We start from the raw sequence: 19,537 nt of genomic DNA on the forward strand, positions 1-19,537 counted from the left end.
TTAGCAGTGGCATTTCTATCATCTGTTAATGTTATCTGTTAGTATATACGTGTGTATGTATACGAGAATATATAAATATATAAAGAGGTGGACTGATCTACTGTATAAGCATCTGTCCCCATACAGTGTTGTCAGCATGAAAATATAGTTTAATTATTTGTTGTAAGTATCCAATTAACTGCCCTTTATGCTCCGATGTGCTTCAATGTATGGTCCATTGATCAGTGTAGAGACCTCTGCAATTGCTGAGAATGTTTCTATGGTCTATTAGAAATTAATGTAACATAAAAATGCAGTCAAACATTTGGAGGCTACAGCAGTTCAGATGCATAACTACATCTGTTGACTTCTCCAGTTCAGTCAGAGCCCCCTAAATGTAAAAACACTGTTACTAAGAAGTCTACCAGGCCTGGGAATTTCCATGGATGCTGAATAAACAGAATAGGACACCTGACATTGCGTTACTTTGAGCTATTGCTTTAGGACCATGTGACAAAATGTTCCATGTCACTTTGCACTGCTTGTTCTTTAATGAACACAATTTATTTATTACTGTCCTACTTCTTCCATTTTCATTCTAGCACGTCAAATCGTTTCGGCATCTTGACATGTAATGCACAGGTAAGTTAGGATACAGTACTGGAGAGAATTTGTCACATCCCTAGATAAGAATTTGTATTACGCTGGAACAAATGTAATAAACGGGACCAACAGCTGCTAAGTGTGTTAAAAATTTCAGTGTAGAAACCTTGGCAAAAAACAGAAACCAAGCAAGACAGATAAAATATAATACAGTACATTATATTTTACCTTGCACATAAAAGGGGGCAATAATCAAATCCCACTTTCTTCGTTCACCCTCCTCTGGGATTCTCCCTGTCCTTGAATGATTAGACGACGCATCAAAAACAAATTAACACTTAATGCCAAGAGAGACGTCCGGTGGTCCACTTAATTATACTGTAAAATGCACAACAGCTTTCATGTCAAATGGGTGTGGTGGGGGATGCTCATTTTAAGCCTTGCTGGTACATCCTTTGATGCGCTAAGGCTTTGAAGTTGGTATTAATATAATTTTAAACCAGACCAAACAGCTGAACAAACCATTTAATTATGGCAACAGTTTGGCCTCTGCAGGTTCTTTCAAATGATTAATTAACTGACACTGCTCACATTTTCAGAGTCTAACCACCCACTCCGCCTCCTTTTATTTATTTTATATTCAGGCTTGGAAGTTGGAAGTCATCAAAGTAGCCTTCAGAGATCTTTCACAGTCCTCAGGGTTCCATGTTAAACAGAAGATATGCATCGCCTTAGACCTCCTACTGAAGACCACATTTTATGGAGTAGACATCATTATGTTTTTTGTCGTTTGCATTTGAGGGCTCAGAAGTAACTAACACAAATGATGTGGCTAAGAACCAAACTCTCTTCATCCTATAAGGAAGTACTGAAATGGCACACAAGGGCATTTATCTTTGGATTGAAGGCAGGGAGTAGCATGTGATTGAGTATTTAATTACAGGCTCTCTGGCATGTAAGTATCATCTATTAAATGTATCTAAACTTTAGTGACTTCATCTTTGTCATTTCTCTACACTGATATTGATTAATAAATGAGACATCAAGTGCATTGTAGATTAGGTGAAATACTCAAGCTTAACTCTACTTCTGCATTTGTTCTATTGGAATATGTATAATTTCTTCTAAAAAAAGAAATGTGGATCGTTACACTTAAAACCTGGATGAGTCTCATTATAGGAAACTATCAAGATGTGTATAGTACACTAATGTAAAGCATTCAATAAGAAGATCAGGACAAGCAAATAAGAATGCATTGTTTTATTTATTTTTACGTTTTCTAAAACAGAAAAATGAGCTTTGGTCACTCTGCAGTGTTTGAAGGAGGAAAGTAAGTTGAAATGTTGAAATGACTCCATAGTAAAATTGTCAGCAATTACCTTCCATTCTTTATCACAAAGTAAAAAAAAACATTTTCCTCATAAACATGTGGATGCTGAGGGAAGAGGCATAGGAGTTGGTCACCTGCATTATTCCTACAGTATTTCCTCTAGTGGATAAACTAATGTAGCCTTAACTTCAGTGGAAACCAAATATGTGCAAGAGTAAATCGATATGAAGCAAAACTAGCAGATGTTCTGCAATATGCTGACTCCGACGATCACTTATTAAATGTGTAAATATGATACCAGTGACATTAGTGCATCTCTGACAAACTCGATCTGAAACAGAACAGTATTTAACACACCAGTTCATCAAAGGTAAGTTTATTCCAGAGAATACAAAGAATGGGAGATGGTATAATGCATTTGTTTGAAAAAACATCTCAAAGAGAAAGGCAAACTAAAGTGAAGCATACCATCTAGCAATTAATCCTGGAGGTAACAAATTGAATTGTTTGGACTAATGTTCTTTGCCTAATTACATTTGATTTTCAACAAAAAAACAAAAACTAATGATGTTCCTACAACCTGTTATTTTCCTGAGGGTCAACACCAAGATCTATGAAGACTGTGTTTACTGTTACTTAGACAAATGTCAATTAGATTTAAGGGAAAAAAGAATTAAGGGTCCACTTTTACTTTCTTATGTAAAACATTTTCAAACTATATACCTTTACATATACAAACAGCCCCAGAGAAGCCTCAGTCCACATTGAAAGTGTACTGCTTTTTAGACTCATACTTTACTCCCACTTGTTCTGAGTCAGTCTGACTGTTTCAATATAAGTCTGACATAAAAATATGTTAATGACCTTGAACTGACAGCCTGAGCATAATCCTCTAGGAAAATAACTGAATAATGATCAATTCAATGCCACTGTATTGTGCTCATCATTTGTTACTGTATGTTAATGTCAGACTGTTCTTGCCCATGTTGTGCTAGTCAGTTTCTACCTGCATTTGTGGTGGTGTTTTGTTCAAGGGTGCAAGGGCAAATCTCATCTGCCTAAACATCATCTTACACAAGAAATCATTATGAAGTTTGTATTCAGCAGCAAGACTTTTTTTTTAATGTTGTTGTTAAAGATCATCTTCATTAAAAAAAAAAAAAAAGACAAAAAAGTATAATAAACGATTCATATTATGTCCTACACTGCTTTGAAATCCCAGAAGTAGGTGTCTGAATGGCAAACAAGAGTGACAGATGGGTCATTATCAGCCAGCTCTAGTTCTTTCACATTCAGGTTGGGTATGCATTGCAGTTACATGGTGAATTAATTCTTAAAATAATGTATTTTATGCAGCTCCCCAGTCAGTTTTTTGTTTTTTTTAAACATAAGCTCTCATAGTGGATCAATGAACCAAAATACTGATTCTTTGGATGTGCGTCGTTACATACAGGGGATGAGTCAGTGCTTGCTCTGTCTAGCAGTCATTTGACTTTGGAGAGGCATGCTCCGATCGCTGGCACACACACTGAAGGAGTTTCTTTCTCCAGATTACAATGTTACTGGCGGCCCTCTGAGCACAAGCACATATGGGGTGATATTATTTTAGATCAGGCAAGAGAAACACACTGATGGGTGTGAATACTTTAGACTACAGCTATTTCTGTTTATCCGATCATCGTTTGTTTAAAATGGTATGTACCCTTGAATACACTTCAGTTTGTATTATTTATGGTATTTTATTAATCTGAAAAAACTAAACACTACAGAGTAACAACAAAAACTAAAATATCTGCAAAAGCACAAGGCTGTTTTTATCATATTTTTACACTTTAAATTAATAATTTATCAAGCTACAAGAACTTCAAACCTACTAGCCCAGTTATAACAATGTGAGAAACATTTGTGGAAGGGTTTTAAAACTCCCTTGTGTGTGTGTCTTTATGACCTTTTGGCTACTATAAGAAATGAAAAGCAACTAATCTGACTCAATGTCTTTGGTTCTGCTCTAATTATCTTTTAAGTGATGGTGCATTTAATGGACTGCTTAGGACAACTGTAGGAGTGAGTCACAGGTCAGGAGATATTATAATTAATGACATCTAATTTGGAAGAAAAAAAAAATGTGATGAAATAAATTGCAGCTGAACCTCTGTTGGACCTCCATAAAAACCATTGATTCATACAAATAGAAAAGATGATTATCTACAGGTTGAGGTGATGACTTCACTGAAAGTCTCTGTGAATGAGATACGAGATCATCAACATAATAAATAGGGAGTTATAATTGAGGGATGGAGACTGTGTAACCAGGATATGAATCATGAGTACAACAAAATGCATTCAATTAATAATTAGTGACATATCTGTTTTATGCACTGCAACATATACTTTATCTCAACTTCCATAGGTGAACACTTTCCAAATAGTAGGGTTAAGTAAAACAAGAAACATCCAAAGTTTTACGCACAAACCTCATCTCCCCTTCACATTTTCGCGAAAATAAAAATGAAGTTTATTGGAATTAATCCGGAGAAAGGCTTTTATTTTTATTTTTTAGGAGGAAATAAAATAACAAACCCAATTATTACCAGTCAGGAGGATTAGCTTTCTTTTCCCTTACCTTGCACTAATTATAATTAAACAGATTCCTTTAATAGAGCTACACCACATCAATACACAGAAATCAATTTTTAATTCTCACGACCTATATTGACTGAAAATACTTAGTCCCTTATGTTTCCCATTTGCATTCAATTGTCAGACCACCGGGTAACTTCTAGAAAGTGCAGCAAATTAAGGAAATCCTTTAAAATCTCAGTTACAATAGTAGAAACATAACTAGCATATTTCTAACACTAGGAATTAAAATATGAACCTTTGGAGACACTTTGGACACTGCATTATTTTTAAACTAAACATTAAGTGTTTATACTGAGATCAAAACATATTTTTTATTCCAGACAGTCCTAATAAAAAATGAAAATGTTTAATGTACAATAAGAGAACAAACATCTGTTGGGTTACCCAGAACGCCCTGCTGTTACAAAGCCAATATTTTGATGAAAGCTTAAATTCACTGTTGGGTTAGAGAAAGGGGTTGGTTTCATTCTTGTCCTGCCACAATAATTAGCTCCCTTGGTTAAAGATGGGGATGAGGTCCCTGTGCACCTTTCTCCTATTTTATCTCCTGAGATCAGGGGCTCCATCTGTGAGGGTGTAGTGTTGGGGGGCTCTCCGAACACTGCCTTGGAGAGGGTCCTGCGGAAATGCTATACTCAGAGGAAATGTACTCCGCAGACAAAGGTGCATCCCTGTGCCAAAATAATTTAATTTTCCTTCAGCCCACACTCATTTTGTTCCTGGCTAAAAATGAGATGTATTTAGTAATAAAAAAATGAAAATGTGTTGCATTTGACAGACTGCACTGGCTCTGAACAATAAAACATCTTGCTGCTATCAAATATGACAGAGTCTGTACTGAAAGTGAACTGTGAATTAGAAGTAGAAAATTAACTGCCTTATCATCTCTGTTCAAATTCCTAAGGGTGAAAATAATGGGATGGTGCATTGATCTGTTAATTTAACCAAAGATAAAAGCAACATGCCCTATTAAGAATAGCAAAGTATTAAGCACTAATTATAGGGACATCAAAATTCAGTCTGTGATAAAATAAATTGGCAGGTTTGTTCTAGGTAACATTTTTACTAAAAGCCTTTAAATGTAAAAGGAACATATGTAATATTACTGACATTTATAACATATCAATGGAATTATTTATGGTTTCCCGACCAATTCCTTCTTAATTAATCTTCACACATTTTACTTTCATTCTAATAGAGCATCAAATAGACATTATATCCAAATGAAGCTCCAATTTAAGTGTCTTCCCATTAACTTTTAATGAAAGTATTTATTGCAATGACTTTTTGGCAGAAAAAGGTTGCCCATAATACATCGATTCCTAAAAATCATATTGCTTTCTTTAAAAACAAATATGGAAGTAGTGCACATGAAAAATACCCCCTTGGAAAGGCACTGAGGAAATGATAAATATTATGGATAAGGAAAACGTTTGACACTGTAGCAATCTGAATTGTTATGGATTATAAGTGAGGCATGCGGGCTATGTGAAAAAACTCAAATCAGGCATGCAGTAGCTGAAACAAATAACCCAAAAACCTTTTTTCTTTTTCTTTCTTTCCGATTAATTTAATGGCTGAAGCATTCCTGATAAGTTGTTGCTGACAGCAGCAGATTAGCAGCAATTTCTAAGTGCAGCCTTTGGGAATTTTTAATAATCGCTCTAGGGGAACCTTTCTTTCTCACCCAGAGTCTGCAGTAAAAAGATTGGATCTCACAGCAGAGAGACACGAGGATCAGGCAAATACTACCCTGAGGGATCAGCAGGTAGAGCTCTCTATACCAAGCTAGCTCTTCTCAAACACCCCTCTAAAAACACCGACATGTGGATTACAGAAAATAAATACAATCCTTGATATATCTAGTTCTATGCTGTACAGCCAATTAAGTTAATTGATAAACGTACAAAATTGGGCATTGAAGGATAGTGTTTTTATAAACCTAAATTGACTACAGAGACTGTGTACTAAATTAAAACAAATCTGCTAAATTAATAAGAAAGCTACAATATGAAATTGCATGTGTGTGTGCGTGCGTATGTGTGTGTGTGGAAAAAATGTAGTCAAAGCTTCAGAGTGACAGTAGTTAAACTTGACAATAAAAGGTTAAAAGGCTGTCTGATAAGCACAGCACAAAAAATGAATACATAAACCACAACACCAGCCATCAGTCAGAAGTTGTTCTACTGTGTCAGCAAAACACTCCTCGTTATAACTGACTGCATGAAAAGGGTCAATCGTCCGATCTGGTCTATAACCCCACTCATGTATTACTTTAATAAATTATGATGTCTAAAATTTGTGTAGGCTACAAATCCAACAGATGACACGACACCTCTTCCCTAAAAGCAGCAACATTAGAAAATGTTTTGCAGCCCTGTGATGGACAGGGCGATAAACCCTTTCCAGAGCGACGCTGTACACAGGATGAGAAAACACGATTCTGTGCGGTCCTGCGTCAACTCCTAGCAACAGCAATGGTGCCCAATCTTTTCTGAATCTTTTCTGGCAAATACAGCCGAGTATGTATTCATAACCCAGATGAGAGAATTGGCGAAATGACCGAGCGAGACTAAGAGACATCAGTCTGCAGTACAGTGTCCATATTAGGAAAACCCTGCTCCCTACGCCAAACCCCCCACTCCCTCCGCCAAAACTCCCTTCTCCACAGTAGAACTGCTGCAGAGTAGGAAGAAAGCGAGCGCGAGACCTAGATGCAGGTTTTGAAGAGCCGAGTGATGAAAAATCTGTGATGATTCAGAGGAAGAAAACCTTGAAAACAAGATAAGTTCAACAGATTTGAAAAGAAAAAAAATGCAATTTTCAGGAAAGATATAGGGATTTCAAATAAATACATTGGACCTGATGCGTTCAAATAATCTGGACTGCAAAATGGAATCTGTACAACCACAAAATGGTATCTGTATACCAAGACATAGATATTTAACACTGAGCACAAGAATGTGAAAAAGTGAAAGATATACAATTTATTTACATTAATTTAGGAGGGACCATAAGATCTTTAATGGAATCCAAACTGTGCAGTATGCATAATTTCACAATCCTATATAACTTTCTCAACAACACACACTTAAAGCTGTCAGAACTCCTATAAATGTAAATGTGCCCTGAAGATGCTTATTCTCCTCAATAGAGTAAAACTAAAACCTGACACTGTTTGCCACTGGCTATGGGAATGCCTTGGGCAAAGTGAGCCTTGATTTCAACATGAAGCAAGGTCAGCTAGCAGAGCAATTCTCCAAGAGGTGCCACTAGCAAGATATAAATCAAATTCCAAACAAACCATGTAAAGTTATTGTTCCTTTAACATTTCAATATCAAGCAAGCATTGCACTTGTTTTTTTTTTTTTTTTTTTTTTTTTTTTTAAGACTTCCTCATTATGGTTTTATAAGTCAGGTATCCTAAAGGTCAGAAAAACAATAAATATGCTATGGTTATGCATGTCACCCCCCCACAAAATATATGTTTAAAGTTAAAATCCCAGAAGTGTCGATCACATTTTCCGACTGCAAAGCACTTTCCCCAAAATTAAGATTCTCAGAGTTGGACTCGCCGATATAGAGCATTAAATTTGCCTCAATTAAATTGTAATTATAGATCATTTAACTTATCAGTGGAAGACACAATTAGAAAAGTGATAATTGAGACTAAAACATGTTTACTGGCAAAAGACAAGATAATATTTTAATGTGTCTTGGGTAAAACAGACAATTATACATTAGTGTCCTTTCAGATGAGTGATGTGGTGTCAGAAATAAGCCCCACACTCCTCTCACGAGATAAGAGCTCAATTGGGCAGCATATTTGATAGTTGCATCTGCAAGTGTGCACATGAAGATACAATGTATACAAAAGTGGTCCAGATAAATAAAACTCAGAAAGCCCCAAGAAACCAAGAGAACAGCTGGACTATAATTAAAGTGGCTCAGCACCAATGTATTGCTGACTGTATATCCCTTAACATCCCCAGCAAAAAAAAAAAAAGCCCTCCACCGGCCACAGGTGGCACCCGGCCTGATCGTCAATATCTGTCTGCACTGACAGAAGGCAGCCGACACCAGTACCGCAGAGCAGGGAGCAGGGGAGGCTGGGAGTGCCAGCAAGAACTTTGCCAGGAAGAGCATTTCCAAAAGAAGAAAATTTGATTTCAGGAGTACAAGGGAGTTGTACGAAATCACATTACATACATTTATATATATAGGGCAATCACATTTATTTTGTTGTTCTCTTTATCTAATATAGAACGATATATATTTGATGTTGAATTCTATTTGGCTGCAGACTAATTAGGTTACCGAATTCAATCGTTTTGAAAGGAGTGTTTTAACACCGTAACACATCAATCACACATACTTGAAGCTGCCATCGTGTGCCTGACTTTAAAGGCTCTGTTCACTAGAACAGAACCATTTCTGAAGCCCCAAACAGAGGTGCACACTGATATCTCTACCACGCACATTTCTGAAATGCATTCGTAATTAATTTTGCTGTAAAATCACACATCGAGACAAAATCTGCAAGCTGGCAGGTCCACAAAAAATTAAAAGGCTTTTCATTTCATTTTGACAGGGAATTTTCCCTACCCCTTTGAATCTGCTAGTGTACTTTGGCCTCCATGCAATCGGAAACACCTGCAGATTAACAGACAACCACAGCGATTAATGCCGATGTTTTCACCTAAAAAACATCTACAGGTCTTTTATCAGACGGAGAGGATCCCCTTGCTAAACTGTACATCCTGCTTACTCATGCTTCCTGTAGATTAAGGAGCACAGTGCTTCCATCAGTTATATTGGCAATATCCTAATGCTTAATTCCATCCCTTTGTGTTTGGACAACTGCTCCTTCAGGTTCTTCTGAAAGATAGATTTGAGTGGAATTATATGCATAAAAGAAATAGAAACAAATTACCCAGAGGTTTCTATTGTTCAAGGTAGATTTCAACCTTGAATTGAGTTATTAATACTTAATTCTCCTCTGGCAAGCTTACGAAAAAGATTGCCAATGTTTTCCGCAGGTCATGCCTACAGTGAAACACACTCTTCATACTCAATGTAAATAGTTCTCTTCTTTCTCCCAAATACTACCACACACGCAGAATCTTCATTGTTTCCATTCCCTGTTCTACCATTACCATAGTAACTAATATTCGTCTTGCTTAGAGCACAGTTTCCTATGATGTGCTGCAATAACGTGTACAACAGAAATGTCCAAGTACAGTGAGTAATATTTCATTCTAACTTCAATGGATGATGACTACAGCCAGCCAGGAAGACAGCTGGGTACTGTAAACAATTGAGACCTTGGAAGGAAATTGAATATGCGTTTGTTGGCAGAGAAAGCACTTAAATTAATTAAATAAACGTTTTGATTTTGTTTGTTTGTTTTCATGGACAACTGTTCAAACACCGTAACAGCTTCCGTGGCATCAACGTGGCCTCCCGTCTTTCATTAACTAAATGAATCAGGTACATTGGGTCAGAGCTCAAGTGGTAGGAACGTCAGGAAGACTGAACAGAACTACTTAGTACTTATTCCTGATGCATTCAAAAGGTGAACTATCGATGCAAAGGACACACTGCATCAACATTCTTGATTTCACACATTAATGATCGACAGACATGAAAATTCACAATACCTTTTTAAAATGCGGAGTAAATACTCAAGCCAAATGCTTAATGAGATTACTGTTAGAACACTGCAGTGTATTGAGTATACACAGAGGAAAAACAAGAACATATGTTGTCCTAGTGATGTTATATTCTAGATCTATTCATATTAATCTGTTTCTTAATTCCATTATATAAATATTCTAGCAGAGCACACACCTTATATAGTCATAGCTACAGTTTATTCTTATTACTTGGCTGTCCAGACATATTATAACATTGATATCTGAAAGATCTTCCGTTTTATTTTATATCCACAACAGAAACAGGATTATAACACTGATTTATAGCAGGGGGTCAGTTGGGTATGCTAAATTAATAGTAGGAGACATGGCACAATAAACAACAATTTAATTTAATTCCAAAATACTTGCAGGGTATGCGTTGCCATTTATAGAACAACAGATGGAGTAATATATTCGCCAGGCAGGGGAAGCCCTATGTGGATGTATATTTGTTGAAGCCCTCCTGCCATCTTGTGAAACCGATGTAAAAATAGCTCTCCTGTCCCCTGCTATTATGAACTGAGGCACAAAGGAATAACGTCGAGTAATACGGCTTAGCCATGATGCGTAGTGTTTGGGAGTATCTTGTCATTAAATAACCTCTGGCAGCACTTGATCTTTAACAACCTGCAAAGTCTTCAAACCATCGCAAATGCACGATGAAAATCAGGCCTATCTTGAGGACTGGGTTTCATTGCTCATTTTCACGGGTTGGAGTATCGGCACAGGACAGTTACGTGTGTATTTATGAAGATCCGTCTGTATGTGTGAATTTTAGTTTTTATTTATGATAAAGTTTCTTAACCCATGACCAAAACCCTTCCGGATGCAACAAAAATAGGCTTTAATTTGCCCCCAAGGATCTAAACACGCTGACATAGAACACACATCTGCCGTGCTTAGGTAAGCTGCTGTTGCTATGGTTACTAGCCAGGCTCACTAAACATTGGTGCACTGTGCCATTATTGTTAAGCTGCAGAAGAACCCTAATAGAGGGCAGAAGTCCCTCAGCCCACACACACACAAAATAACTTTAACCATTTCGCATGTAGAGCAGATCACAGCAAGAGTGTTGTGCCTGTGGAATCAGTGATGCCTAATGTCACACTGTGCAAGAAATGAACATAAAAACTGGCCGTGCACACTGCAGTGATGATAGATAGATGGATAAGGTTCAAAATGCATTACTTAAAAAGAAGAGGTAATGGGTTTGCACAAGCTTGTATGCTTTTCTTTAGAGAGAGATCACACATTTAAAAAAAACAGCATTAATTAACTGGTTGCCACAAGCTGATGTTTTCTGTGCATCTCTGCTGATGAAAGCCACAAAGTTGCACACAGCTTTAAACAACTTGTATATTAAATGTTGCCTAAAATCTTGCTTATTTTGCATGCAATGTGAGTATTATGTGTTTTTGGAAAATTGTCAAGAAGATATGTTTATACGTGTGTTTGAAGAGCTGGCTGATGATCTTTTAGGCCAATAGTGTGTTGTGTGTAAGAATGGAGATGTACATTATAGAGAATAAAGAGAACTATTCCAGAAATAAGTTTTGTAACGCTTTCATGCAGCAGCAATGGATTTAATTGTATTTTATAATAAGTGTCGATTATGAGATTTTAGAGAGGGATTTGGTAAACTTTACAAGAAAAATCAATATAAATAATACAAATAATTGATGTGCCAATATTTGAATGCCAAACTTTAAAGTGCCCTAAACATGAAAATGCTTCTAAAAAAAAAAAAAACTTTAAGTTTGTTTTTTCAGCCCGATCTACATAGTTGTTTGAAAATTGCCCAGGAAAAATAGAAACACGCGAAGTGGCAGACAAAAAAAGAGAAACAAACACTTGGAAAAATAAAGGACACGGCTATGATTTATGATCGTGATAATGTACTCCAGCTGGAGATGCATCCGTGTAGAGATACATTTGGGGGATAATGCTCTAGGCACTATGATAGCCCTGGCACAATACTCCCACTCATGCAATTACATTATGCTACACCAAGAGAAAGAATTAACAGACCTTCAGTGAAACCATGGATACTTAAAAGACAGAGATATAACATTCGATCAAAAATAAAAATATCTTAAAATACCACACCTTGCAAATACCCTGACTGTAGGTGAAAAAAAAATAAAAAATGAAAAATCGTGTATTTGTGGGGTCAAAAGGCAAAAAGATCTGCAGAAAGGAATAGTTTATTTTTGACACCAGTAATATCTACCTTGCGTTTGTTCTTATTGCCATTACGTCTTGGGATTCATTAGTTGATGATGATGTATTTGTAACAAGTTTAACAAAGAAAATCTGTTTACTCTGCTGTCCCAGCATTTTCATTAGTGGTACTACACTCACCAAGCATTACCTGTATTTATTTCAGTTATGGAAGAAATCGACAAGGGAAACAAATCTGAATCTCTCAGTGGGGTGCTACAACTTAATATTTGAACTGAATGCAATATATATTATAACAAATTACCTATATAGGATATCCAGAGGACTTATATTGATTTTATATATATATATATATATATATATATATATATATATATAATATGCTTTTTAAAATCTAAAGGAGCTGCTCAGGCTTAACTCAATATTCTTCTTGCAGCACCAAAAATGTGGTCATACTGAGAATCACAGAAAAGGGAACCTGCTTAAACTGCATACATGTTCATTTTTTCTTACTTTACTAAACACATAAATCATCCAGACAGTAGTTATACAACAGCTGTAAGGTGAATTTGATAAACTTAAAATCAATTACTCCGTCACTTCATTCAATGTTCAGCAGAGCCCTTCTTAAGTGTAATCTAGCAGCAGATGTGCAAGACTGACTTTAATTCAAACACAAGGTTGGAAACTCTTGTAAGGTGTTTTCTCATTCCACAATTCAGAAACATTGTCATTTAAACACACTTGAAAGCCTTATTTCCAATTTTACATTAGTGTAAGAGTACCCAACACCAAGATAGCTATAATCAGACCAAATGTAAATATGCCAAGTCGCATTTGTGCTCTTTTGGAGATTACATTTGTAACCACATCAATATAAAAATGCAGTCAAATGTTATTACCTTATTATCACAAAGATGCCACTTTTCTTTGTGCACTTTTTCTGTGTGATAACAACATGTAAATATGCCGGAGTACTGTCAGCTGCACAAGTGACTCATGCGATTTTATGTGTTCGTATTAATCTACATCTAATTATCCTGAACTTGCACAATCAATTAGCTTCCTTAAGTAGCTATGATCCGGGTACAGCATAGAAACGGCTCAGTGTGAAAGTGCTACACAAGTTGCCTGGCCGTTTCATCTTCCAACCATGACCCGTACTCTTCTGCCGTGTTTAATTCAGAGAAACTGAGATATACCCTCACGAAAGTACATGATATACAAATGTATTCACACGAAACACGGTTCTAAATTACACTTCTGAGAAACCCCATAAAGTACTCACAAGTACGCGGCCTGTCAGTGTCTGTGCTGATATCATGACCCCGGCCCAGTCTTTGACAGAGGTCATCCAGCCCACTTCGCTCGCCGGAGTCTCCTCTTTTTCATCGGGACCTTTGGCAGTCCCGTCTGCTTGATTAGCTGCACTTGCATTGTTAATCTTCTGTGCTTCCTGTAGAACAAGAAAAGGAGAAAAACATCAGTCACTGTCACCTTAAACGTAAAGTGAAATTGTACACTTTAAGGCATCATCCCCAAAAACAGAAAAATCTATTTTCATTATCATATGTCAGATTTCATCTATGTAGCCCATTTCTGTAGGTCCAAGAATAACACCACCTGCCAATGGTATAACCTTTCAAATAAAATCATGTGCTATTGCTATAAATAACTGCCATTATAAATGATATAGCAAATTTCCAGGCATCACATTTATGTTTGGTGGCATTTAAAAGAATATTGCATGTCTGATTAATATTAAACTGTACTATTTGATAAGTGCACATTGTACAGATCTGTCACAAAGCCTGGCTTTAAAAGGTATCTTTCCACCAGCACCAATTCCTTATACTATAATGATTATATGATCTTACTGTAGATTGTGGCCTTTGAGACTTCTTTCAAAATTAATTAGGCAGATTTACAGGGATGTCACGATTTGACCGTTTGATTTCTTGCTCTTCCTTCCAGTTCATGAAATAAGAATGATTTCAGGCACACACGCTACAAGTAAGAAGTAAGTTGCTTTGCCTAAGGAAGTCTTCTTATGTTCAGCAAATGAGGGCCAACAGAACTTTCGATTAATTACATTCCGTTTGAATGAGGACAATAACCTTACAATTGATAGGATCACTCTTACTTTTGATGGGGACAAAGGCTAACTATAGTACCAAGATCATTCGCAGAACAACGAGAAAAATAGGCCATGGAAAGAAATAGCACCCGCCTGCCCGAGAATGCTGGGAGTTAAACAAAATGATGAATCATGGATAGAATATATTTAATCTTGACATCACAGCAGGGAGAGAGGAAGTCTAATCTTACATCATTACAGTTCTGGTTTCGAGCTTAGTAGGGCATTGGAATTGCTTCCAATTAAGATAAATATATATATATATATATATATATATATATATATATTAGAAGTGCTCCTTTTATATACACAGAAAGAGAGCCAAATAATGCAGAAAACAGCTGCAGATACAGAGCGTACAGAAATCATAATGAGTGTAGCTCTTTTCTGAATTAAATAATCAAGACCATTAAATCCTCAAGCGTGGCTGTTTCAGACTTCCTGACGCACCATCTCTGTAAAAAGTAAGCAGTGTGGGCTGTCTGCTGGGACAGGCATGAATCACTGCAGGAGATATCAACAGGAGATCAAAAGGTCACGTCCTGAGAGTTACAAAATAGTTAATCTTCAGGTGGGTGGGAGAGGTCAATTTCTTAATGTCCTACTTTTCTCTACCACAACCGAAAGTGTCCATTTAGATCACATGAAATGCCCTTCCTGCTGACCAGTTCACTCTCAAGTGCCAGTGTTTTCAGCTTCAAACAACCCTTTAATTGTACAAATAAAAGGTTGCATCTCGAAACAATTGCAAAACAAACAGTCCTGAAAACAGAAAAGAGGTCGCCGATAAAAAAATACAACCCGACACATTCTTTAAATTGGATGTGCACCGTTCTATCCCCCCTCCTACATTGAACTTGGCTGGAGCAAGATTAACAGTCCTGCACGGTCAGAGCCATAAAAAGACAAAACATATTCGTCTTCATATCGCAGCATCACTGCTGCATGACAGCTCTGAAAAGAACATCCTCAGTCTGAGCATTTACAGGACGGCATAATGCACAAATTCAATGTCCCTATCCAGCAGGGGGGGGGGGGGGGGTCACATTTGGTTTGCTTGCATTGTCCTCTCTACAGAAAGACAGGCATTCCTCTCAGCTGGAGAAATTAGGCTATGCAATGCTGGTCACGATCTGGGAAGGCTGTGAAAGCCTAAATATATCAGAACCTGTGTGTGTGTGTGTGTGTGTGTGTGTGTGTATATTATACATACATACATACATACATACATACATACATACACTACATTAATAAGTAATAAGTGCTCTTTTTATTTGCAGGTGTTATTCAAAATACAAACTTTAATCATTGCATATAGTGTTCAAACTTAAAGATGAATCTTGTTAGCTATAATATTATGTTTTTCAAATGGACATAAAATGGTAAGTTACTGTGGCACACAGTGATAGCATTGTTAACTTATCCTACGAACATTAAATATGCATCTGACAGACATTACTAGCACACCTGGCCATTAGAACACAGTGACAACAAACAAGCAGTTTCATTCTAACTATGTTATTACGTACAAGAGGATTTTCTGATCAAATTGGATTACTGGTGGTAATTGTTCTTCCTGGAAATAGCTGGAATTTTGATAATTGGATTCTTCGTGTAACAATAACAGTTAGTCCTGAAAATGACACTATTGTTTTCATTCCTAGAGTCGTAAATGTAATTATCTGTGCTTGTTTACTCAACCTACTGACATGTATTAGGTTTATTATTTTGGACATTAGAGACATCTTATACTTGCTACTGGGTATACTTCACCCTTCAAAGGTTCCTGCATCTTAGTCCTATTGTTTTAAAACTGCAGTCATGCTTTTTTCAGTTACATGATTCACATACGGTATTCTGTGCACCGTACTCACAATGTGTGGCGAGAGATTATGTTTCATGCTGATTGGATATCCTGCTTTGAAGAACTTCTGGCATGTAACTATGTAGCATGTGCTGTGCCTAAGCATGGAAATAAATCTTTGAAGGGGACCGGGATCTAATAGTCAAACTGAACCTCACTTAACTTAGAATATGAATGAAAGTGATCAGTATCCAATTAGATTATATCACAGAAAAACATTAACCATATGTTTTAAAACTACATCCATTTGGAAATTGGGATCACAGTCTCAATAAGGTTCTGCTGCTTTGGTTGCAGCTGCTATAGTTTTAAGTTGGTGTAAATGCAGCTGTGACTTAACCTAATAAAAAAAAATGTTTAAATGTGTAAAGTAGTCCTGTCTTGCTGCTGCATCAGCCTGAATTAAAATGATGCATCGAGGCACACCATAGAACCATTTACAAGACCTGGGTGGCCAAGAAAGCAACAAACTTTTGTATTCCCTACTTAAAAACAACACACAAAGTTTGTATACCCCCCTGCAGAAAATATGACAGCCTCTCACAGCATGCCATGGGATACACCATTTACTATTTTTATACTCATGATGTCAAACAGGGGATTGAAGTTTTTAAACAGGCATTCTGAAAGATTTGTCCTGCATGGAAATGCAAACATACAGAGTTGAATAAGTGTAAAAAAACTGTTTGACGATTCTTGCATATACTAGGAGTTAAGAATTGCGTCTACTGTTTGCAGGTGCACAAAATGGTGTTTTTTGCAAAGAGAATTTCCTTTTTTTAATAAACTGGTTTCAGAATATAACAATACATGGGACATTCATGTCCTTCAACACAAGCAGCATAAATCAGCATGGAGAATTACCCCAGGTCTGTCTTTGACTCCTTGCTTGCACTGTCAGCCACGTGTCAAAAACAAAACACTTTACTTAAGAGAAAAATAAAAAATGTAATCCTCTACTCTTTGTAAATCATAGGTCACCCCTCTGGCAGAAACGTACTTGCATGGTGCTTTTGTTATTTCCAAGGGAGCAAACTTTCAAAAATGTTCCTTTCTCGGCTGCAATTCGCCTCCCTTGGCAGTACTGTGAACTGAAATGGCTTCGTGTTAATCACTCTTAGAATACAGGAACGGTGAACGGAGGGAGAATATTTTGCCGGAAAGCGGTTTTAAGTTAAACTTAGATTGTTTATGATAGGATTGAGCAGTTAGAGACCCATCAGAATTGGAAGCCACTGTTTTCAGGAACATTATTTTTACATCTATAATAGAATGGTCTGCGTATGTGCTCAGCCAATACCCACGTTCACAGCCTCTACCCAGATCAGGTAATGAATGGAAGTATTTCTTTATAGTTTTTTACGTTCTACTAAAGCTTTAATGGCTATAAATAGAGGGGTGTGATGCCTGTCCCCTTGCACTGTTCATTACTGAAGTGCCAATGGGAACCCTATAATAATGAATGGCAGAATCAAGCCAACGTGACTCAGCTGAGCAAACACAACTTGGCTTTACTGCAGCTGTTACTTTGACTTTCAATTTGCATCATTAGGGAATACTCTGTTCCAGTGTGACTTTTATTTTTAACTCTAACCAGGCAAACGAGAGACTAGTGGGTCGGATACCACGGTGAACTGCACATGGCATTTGGTTTCCACTATAGATTCTAACATTGCAAAGCAGTCTATTCTTTAAACGTTTGTCATATTGGATTAAAGTGTAATGGCCTTGCACTAGGCAAAACGTAAAACATTGTCTCATCAATTAAACTGGCAGACTGGGTAACCGTTTTCTTTTTTCTTCAACCATATTGTTGTCTCGAAGCAAATTTACAAGGTAATGTATTATAGCAAAGCGGCCATAGATGCTGATGGGGACTATTTTATCTGTGCCTGTCATTGTGGGTTACAATCAAGGGAGTCAGATACTGGTCTGCCAGTTTTAACATTTTGTTGTTGTGTTATTGAAAATGATTATCTGTTGTAATTGTTTGCTGCCCGTATGACACAGTCAAGTTCAACCAATAGTTTAACTCGTTCTTGCTCGCTTCATTCACCTTTGCTCAGATATCATTTTTGCTTCGACTCTATGCAGTAGACATTATACATGACTTTCAATACAGATAGGAGAATCCATCTTTGACTATAATCACTTGGTAGGAAAAAAAGCTAAATAATTACAGATTTAACATTAATCCAAAGAAAACTGTCAGAGTGTCACGTTTTTTAAATGCACCTGGTCGTCAGAGTTATTGACTGAATTAGATTATTGGTCATTATTGTGCAGATGTCTTTCACTGTCATGGCTGTAATGGCACCCCTTTCTGCATCAAAAGTGGTTGTAATTGCTCTTCCTTTGGACACTTCCTTGGATGAGCCTCATGTCATTAAGAAGATAACATGCTTAATGGAGCCACTCTCCAACAGCATCAATTACAGTCTAAATATAAAAGGACCCGATTGTTTCTAACAATTACAGCTGAAAGACTAAATAACAGTACAAACTTCCTCTATACAATTTAAAACAACAGAAAAACAACACTTCGTGCGATATATTAACACTGTGCTGCCGTCATATCTCAAGCAGCCTAATTGAAAGCAATGAGCCAAAGGAATAACAATCAGAAATTAGGTCATGGAGTCAGAGTGAAAACCTGATATGAAGACTGACAGTCTGGCTGCCTACAGACTGGCTAGAGAAACTACATTTGACAGACAGACATGGATACAAAGACAGAGAGGTAGATAGTGTTGAGGCGAAACATTCAAGGCCGGAGGACTTCAGTTGAGCTGGTAACAGCCAGCAAAAGCCAGCACTCCAGAGAGTAAAGCTACAGCTAATATACTTTACAAGCTGTATGCAAGAACTCATATGCTAAAGGTTCCTCCCCAATGGTATTCTCCAACCACTGTCCTCCCTCAATGCTTCCCCCTGACTCAGCACTCAGGGTAACTGTTCATATCCTCCACAAGGGCATGAGCACGCTTTGGCACGTATACTCCTTGCTGTAAGGATGCCGTGTTCCATCTGTCTGCCCGAGAGGAGTTTTCCTCATGCAGCAATCGAGGAGCTTCAGAGAGATGTTCTTCGCTCCAAGTTTCCTT

General features: G+C 37.1%; 1 protein-coding gene across 14 annotated transcripts in view; it reads right to left on the reverse strand.

The window, feature by feature from the left end:
* kcnma1a (potassium large conductance calcium-activated channel, subfamily M, alpha member 1a) overlaps window positions 1–19,537 on the reverse strand; it is a 180,482-nt gene that overhangs the window by 135,659 nt on the left and 25,286 nt on the right. For all 14 annotated transcript variants that reach the window (XM_066693767.1, XM_066693758.1, XM_066693766.1 and 11 more), the window contains exon 2: window positions 13,721–13,888. In XM_066693767.1, coding sequence (XP_066549864.1) covers window positions 13,721–13,888 — 168 coding nt within the window. The remainder of the gene's footprint in view (window positions 1–13,720; window positions 13,889–19,537) is intronic.

The sequence above is a fragment of the Amia ocellicauda genome, chromosome 20, assembly GCF_036373705.1.
Source record: "Amia ocellicauda isolate fAmiCal2 chromosome 20, fAmiCal2.hap1, whole genome shotgun sequence".
In the NCBI taxonomy this organism is placed as follows: domain Eukaryota; kingdom Metazoa; phylum Chordata; class Actinopteri; order Amiiformes; family Amiidae; genus Amia; species Amia ocellicauda.